Raw genomic sequence first — 6,477 nt, 5'->3', positions numbered from 1 at the left:
GGCGGGGCCCCGGAACGTGCATTTCAATCGCTCTGCCCAGGTGGTCTCCGGCGGGCGCCCGCTTCTGGGCAGCGCGAGCGGGGATTCCGCCGGCTCTGCTGGGGGAGACTGGTGCTCGGCGTACACCCCAATTAGCTGCGGCCGCGCGTGCTCGTTCGGGGTGCTGCTGCTCCCCCACAACCCTCCACCGATATGGCCGTTCCCTGGCCGGCTCCCGCAGGAGGGGACCGCGCTCCTCTCCGACCCCCCACATTCGAGGTCTGCACCTGCTTTCAAAACTTGACAACTTTCCTTCCCAGGAGGATCCGGTTCTGGAGCGTTACTTTAAGGGCCACAAAGCTGCGATCACCTCCGTGGACTTTAGCCCCAATGGCAAACAACTTGGTAAGTTTTCTTTTTTTTTTTTTTTTTTTGTGATGAGACGCTCAATCGGTAGGATTGCCGCCCATCCACACTGGGTCCCCGGGAGCATCACGACTGAGGACCTATATGGGTGGAATCGTGTGGAGAGCGGTCGAGATGCAGTTGGAGCCGGAGTGGACCTGAGTCTGGGGTCACCTTGGTGCGCCCGCCCCCGGGCCCCGCAGAGTCGCCCACAGGCCTGGGCCCGGGCCTGGCCGACCACTGGCGCGAACTCGCCACCAGGGGGAGGAAGTGGGAAGGGGAGGGGTTTGTCCTCGGCCCGGGGAGGGTGGGGTGTTGTTGGCTGCAGAGTTTGTGAAAAGTTGTGAGGCAGGCAGGAGGAAGTGGGGAGAGAGGAGTTGGGGCTGCACCGGAGGCCGAGCCCCGCGGAGGTCCCAGGTGACCCCTAGGAAGCCCCCGCGGCTGCCGAGGAGCCGAACGCCTGCATGAAAGGAGGGACCCGCTCGGAAGTTCGCTTCTACCTGAGCCCGGAGCTCAAGTGGCGGGTCCCGCAGCCCTTCCCCTGCGCGCGGTGACTCTGGTGGCCGCGTCCGCGCCCCAGCCATGAAGATCCGGATGGCCGTAAGGTGGACGTGGGCACGCAGAAGCTGTCTGCTGCTGGCGCTCCTAACAGTGGCCTACCTCCTGGTGGAACTCTCCGTCTCCACTTTGCATGCCTCCTTACGAGCCGGCGGTGCCCGGGAGCCGGGGTCAAGACAGCTCTCAGAGCCGGGGAAGAAAGCAGTGGATTTGTCTCGACCGCTGTATGAGAAGCCCCCTGCAGATTCCCATGCCCTTGGGGAGTGGGGGAAAGCCAGCAAACTCCAGCTCAGCGAGAGTGAACTGAAGCAGCAAGAGGAACTCATTGAGAGATATGCCATTAACATTTACCTCAGTGACAGGATTTCCCTGCACCGCCACATAGAGGATAAAAGAATGTATGAGTGTAAGTCCAAGAAGTTTAACTACAGGCGACTTCCGACCACTTCTGTCATCATCGCTTTCTATAACGAAGCCTGGTCGACTTTACTTCGCACCATCCACAGTGTTTTAGAAACGTCTCCCGCAGTCCTTCTGAAGGAGATCATCTTAGTTGATGACTTGAGCGACAGAGTATATTTGAAGACACAGCTTGAAACTTACGTCAGCAATCTGGATAGAGTCCGCCTGATTAGAACAAACAAGCGGGAAGGGCTGGTGAGGGCCCGTCTGATTGGGGCCACTTTTGCCACTGGCGATGTCCTCACTTTCCTGGATTGTCACTGTGAGTGTAATACTGGTTGGCTGGAGCCACTTTTGGAAAGGATTCGTAAGGATGAAACAGTGGTCATTTGTCCTGTTATAGACACCATCGACTGGAATACTTTTGAATTCTATATGCAGACTGGGGAGCCCATGATTGGTGGGTTCGACTGGCGTCTGACATTCCAGTGGCATTCTGTTCCCAAACATGAAAGGGACAGGCGTAAATCGAGAATTGAACCATTCAGATCGCCCACCATGGCCGGAGGACTGTTTGCAGTCAGCAAGAAGTATTTTCAGTACCTTGGAACTTACGATACTGGGATGGAAGTGTGGGGAGGTGAAAACCTGGAGCTGTCTTTCAGGGTGTGGCAGTGTGGAGGTAAACTGGAGATCCACCCATGTTCCCACGTGGGCCACGTATTCCCTAAGCGGGCACCATATGCTCGGCCCAATTTCCTGCAGAATACTGCTCGGGCAGCGGAAGTCTGGATGGACGAGTACAAAGAGCATTTCTACAACCGAAACCCTCCAGCAAGGAAAGAAGCTTATGGCGATATTTCTGAAAGAAAATTACTACGGGAAAGGCTGAGGTGCAAGAGCTTTGACTGGTATTTGAAAAATGTGTTTTCTACTTTGCATGTTCCAGAGGATAGGCCAGGCTGGCACGGAGCTATTCGCAGTATTGGGATCTCTTCTGAATGTTTAGATTATAATGCTCCTGACAACAACCCCACAAGTGCTAACCTTTCCCTGTTTGGATGCCATGGCCAAGGAGGCAACCAATTCTTTGAATATACCTCCAACAAAGAAATAAGGTTTAATTCGGTGACGGAGTTATGTGCAGAAGTTCCCGAGCTAAAAAAGCATGTGGGAATGCAGAATTGTCCCAAAGATGGGCTTCCTATCCCAGCAAACATTATTTGGCATTTTAAAGAAGATGGAACCGTTTTTCATCCCCACTCAGGACTGTGTCTTAGCGCTTTCCGGACACAGGAGGGCCGGCCCGATGTTCAGATGAGAACTTGTAATGCTCTGGATAAAAATCAAATCTGGAAGTTTGAGACATAGAGGAGCATAACAGCACTTTGGTCCTGAACTGACAATAGCTTCAGGGGAGTCAGCCTTCAGAGAGCCTCAGTGAAGATTTATTTCATCAGCATTCACCCAGTGGTCATCTGCAACAGCTCTGTAAAAGCGGTGGAGCATTTTGGTTAAAAAAAAGAAAACAAAACACTGAAACTGGGTACACAGACAGCTGTTGTTTAATATTTCAAAGTGCCTTATTTTGGGGTTGTTTTATTTAAGAGCTTTGTCAATATGTTCTCTTACTTCTTAAAGAAGTCGACTCGACTGTGACTTGAGATACACAAAACACTTAAGTGCCAGACTTAATATTAAAAGAATATAAAAGTCCAAGCAAAATGAGGGATGATTTATGTTGATGGGTAAGTTCACTGCACATCTCATTAAAAAGAAAAAACAAAAAACTCAGAAATGTGCAGTTCAAGCTGTTGCTATTTTTGTTGTACATAGAATTTGAATTTTCTTTAGTCCCCAAATGAAATTTTAGGTTTTACTTAGTTTTTTTATTCTAATTTTCTGTTACTCAAATAGAAATCAAGGAAAGTTACTCTTCAGGAAAAAGGCCTGGTTTAGTTATATTGTCACTGGATGTGAATTGGAATTGAGTTTAGAGTTCTTCCTAACATACAGACATCTCAGAAAAATATACCCACATCTGAATGAAATGGGAACCATTTACATTCCACACTTTGTGGAATTGAGGGGATTGAGCTATTAGACTTAACTGCTCTATGTTGATACCTCAGATTGCTCTGGTTTTGTAAGCTGTCCTCTCTGTGAACTTGTTTGTGTGTATGGGATATTTTCTGATTGCACTTCCTTAAACTTTGAATGTATCAGAGAGGGACTCATTCAGAATACTGTGCTTCTCTTTGTTAATGCTTAATCACTTAAAGTAAACGCTTAATAATCGCTTAAAATAAACACAGTAGAGGCCAACTGTGTTTACTGAAACGTGTGAAACTGAAAGTGAGCCCTGTTGGACAAAGTCAGTGAAACTCTCCTACAGAGTTCTTGCTGATGAGGACTTTTAAGGGTTGATCTTAAGATTTTCCAAGTGGAAGGATAGCCTCTGCAATGGTAGATGGGGCCTTCCAGCTTCTTTTCTGCACGGAGTCCCAGGCCTGGTGCCTAGATAGCTGTCAGTAATTGTGGGTGAATGAATGACTGGCTGAATGAATGGCTCAGCCAAACAATGTGGCTTTGGTCAAGTCATTTGATTAAATGACTCATTTTGGGCCTCAGTTTCCTCATCTGTAAAATGTGGGTGCTGGAGCAGGTCTTGAAGATTCCCTCCAGCACTGGAATGTCCTGCTTGTACATTCAGTGACTGTGCAATCTCTAGAACACTTTTATCTCCTCCCTGCTAACGCAGATAATGTTGTTGAGAAATGGTTATTCCAGGTATGAAGCTGGAAAAAAGAAATGGTTTTTGAAAATTAAGTCAGCTGAGCTCAACTGAAGTGGTTTATTTTGGATTGAGTGGAAAGTTGTGGCCAGTGTTTGTATTCATTTTATTTTGAGAATTGCTGAATCAATTTTGTTTTTTATTCTTTGATCTTTCAAATTCTGAAAGGAATCTTTTGGGTTAAGAATATTAATATTTTCCAAACTAATTTATGTGAGAAGTAAACATACTTTTACAAAGTTACTTTTACTGTTTTTATTCCAATGTTATATCCAGAAATCAATCACAGGCTGAATTCAGAATTAAATCTTAACTAGTTCATTTTGCTGTAGATTTGTGAAAAATGCATGCTCCATAAACGATCAGTCCACAGTACTCAGAAGTTGTTTTTGGTGTCTGCTTGACTACTTGGAGAGTAGGAACTTGGCAAAATCTAAATTCAACAAAAGTTTTTAGAATAACCTTTTCAAACAGTAATATTGCTTTGTATATTTTGTTTCTCTTTTTCTTAAAATAAAAATGTGTTCATAATTTTCTGTATGTTATGTAGCAAAGAATTGTTTAGATTCTATGTACAATGTGCATGACCTTGGGTGTAATTTAGGAAGAATTTGTAATAGTCCTCTGAATTCGTTCATTGGCAGCAGATATTCTACTAAACCCACCCTCACCTCTTACTCAATCTGCCTTTTGGTTTTTAAAAATCACTTTTCTCTTTTTATTTATTTTTGTTGTTCTTCATGCATGCTCAGTCGCTTAGTCATATCCTACTCTTTGTGACCCGATGGACTGTAGCTCTTCAAGCTCCTCTGCCCATGGGATTTCCCAGGCAAGAATACTGGAGTGGGTTGCCATTTCTTTCTCCAGGGGATCTTCCCAATCCAGGGATTGAACCTGTGTCTCCTGCATTGGCAGGTGGTTGTTCTTCTTAGCCCCTTATCAGATGGGAGTGCTAAGATTGATATATTCTAGATGTATTTATTGAAATTATTTTTATCCTAGAATCTTTCTGCTCTCATCAAAAGAAAAAGGGAGCATTGAAAAGTAAAGCACTGAATTCTTTATTTACCTTTTGCCTAAATTGCAGGGTGTGACCCATTCATCTTTTTGGAAGAAATTTTAGGCTCGTGTTTTATTTATATCAGTAATTCAGAATAAGCAAGTGGTTCATTCTTCACAATAATGTAGTTAATAGAAAAAGACTTCTACATTTTCATATGTAGCCATTTCCAATTTAATTTCTAAAACACACTGTAAAACTACAAGGTATTTTTTATTTCCTACTCCTAATTTATTGGTACCAAAGCTCTTTTGCTGTATATAATTAACAGATCTTTTAAGTTGATTTACGTGCTTAAAAAGTGTTATGAAAATTTGGTAGACAAGAATTTCAACTTTAAATGATCACTGGCGACTGAACTGAACTGAACTAATGTTATTTAGTGTTCAATTCTGTGAATAGGTTGACTCTAAATAGTCATTTTTAGCAGCCATTTAAAAACAATGATCTAGTCATCTACAGAGTCTCTATAACTCAAAATAACTTGTTTGTAAAAGAAAATTTGTCTATGCACCCTGTAGTAGGCTCTTGAGTATTCATTATATGTCAGCAAATAAAACTTTTCTAGGTTGATGGTAGGTTATTTTTCAGTTGTGTAGTTGATTTAGGGTCTCAATTTTAGTTAATAAAATACTTAGTTTTGACTTACTTGTCCTTTTGAATTGATGTTTTAATAATATTATTAAATGAGCACAAAGAATGTTGAGATTCAGATTAATCTCTTTTGAACAATGAATTTTTTGGTGTATGATGAGCGATTTCTACCCTTTTTTCCTTTTGTTAATGATATTTGCAATATTGATTAAGACATGTAAAATAAAACATATGCCTAATTATTTTTGCAAATGGATTCTGATGGTTTTAGTCTCTGGGGTCACTCTTTCTACATACACATTTACGGCTGGTAATAGGAGTAAGGTAAACTTGTTATCATTTTAGTTATTTGACAAATGCAGACAGTAGAATATTTAAAAAGTTGGATTCCATGTATTATTTTGCAAAGTGTCACTAACTAGCAAGGATTCTGTAGTGGTTCTAACACTGCTCATGCACTAAAGTGAAGTCGCTCAGTCGTGTCCAACTCTTTGTGACCCGGTGGACTGTAGCCTCCCAGGCTCCTCTGACAGTGGGATTTTCCAGACAAGAATACTGGTGCCATTGCCTTCTCCAAAGGATCTTCGCTACCCAGGGATTGAACTCGGGTCTCCCACATTGTAGGCAGACGCTTTACTTCTGAGCCACCAGGGAAGTCGTATGCATTAACTACTCATAAACAAAC

At 43.5% G+C, this 6,477-nt stretch overlaps 2 protein-coding genes across 5 annotated transcripts in view; both read left to right on the top strand.

Moving 5' to 3' along the window:
• The window catches only part of POC1B (POC1 centriolar protein B), a 105,424-nt gene that overhangs the window by 461 nt on the left and 98,486 nt on the right, over positions 1-6,477 (top strand). For 3 of the 4 annotated variants that reach the window (XM_010832059.1, XM_010832057.1, XM_010832060.1), the window contains exon 2: positions 300-384. In XM_010832059.1, coding sequence (XP_010830361.1) covers positions 300-384 — 85 coding nt within the window. Of the gene's footprint in view, positions 1-6; positions 385-6,477 lie in introns of those variants that run through there. The other variant, XM_010832058.1, reaches the window with a different exon arrangement.
• On the top strand, positions 401-6,044 carry LOC104982623 (polypeptide N-acetylgalactosaminyltransferase 4). Its single transcript, XM_010832055.1, has one exon. The coding sequence runs from the start codon at positions 967-969 to the stop codon at positions 2,713-2,715; it is 1,749 nt and encodes a 582-aa protein (XP_010830357.1). The 5' UTR covers positions 401-966; the 3' UTR covers positions 2,716-6,044.

Source organism: Bison bison, unplaced genomic scaffold (genome assembly GCF_000754665.1).
Source record: "Bison bison bison isolate TAMUID 2011002044 unplaced genomic scaffold, Bison_UMD1.0 scf7180017864535, whole genome shotgun sequence".
In the NCBI taxonomy this organism is placed as follows: Eukaryota; Metazoa; Chordata; class Mammalia; order Artiodactyla; family Bovidae; genus Bison; species Bison bison.
This window is presented reverse-complemented; position numbering and strand designations above follow the sequence as displayed.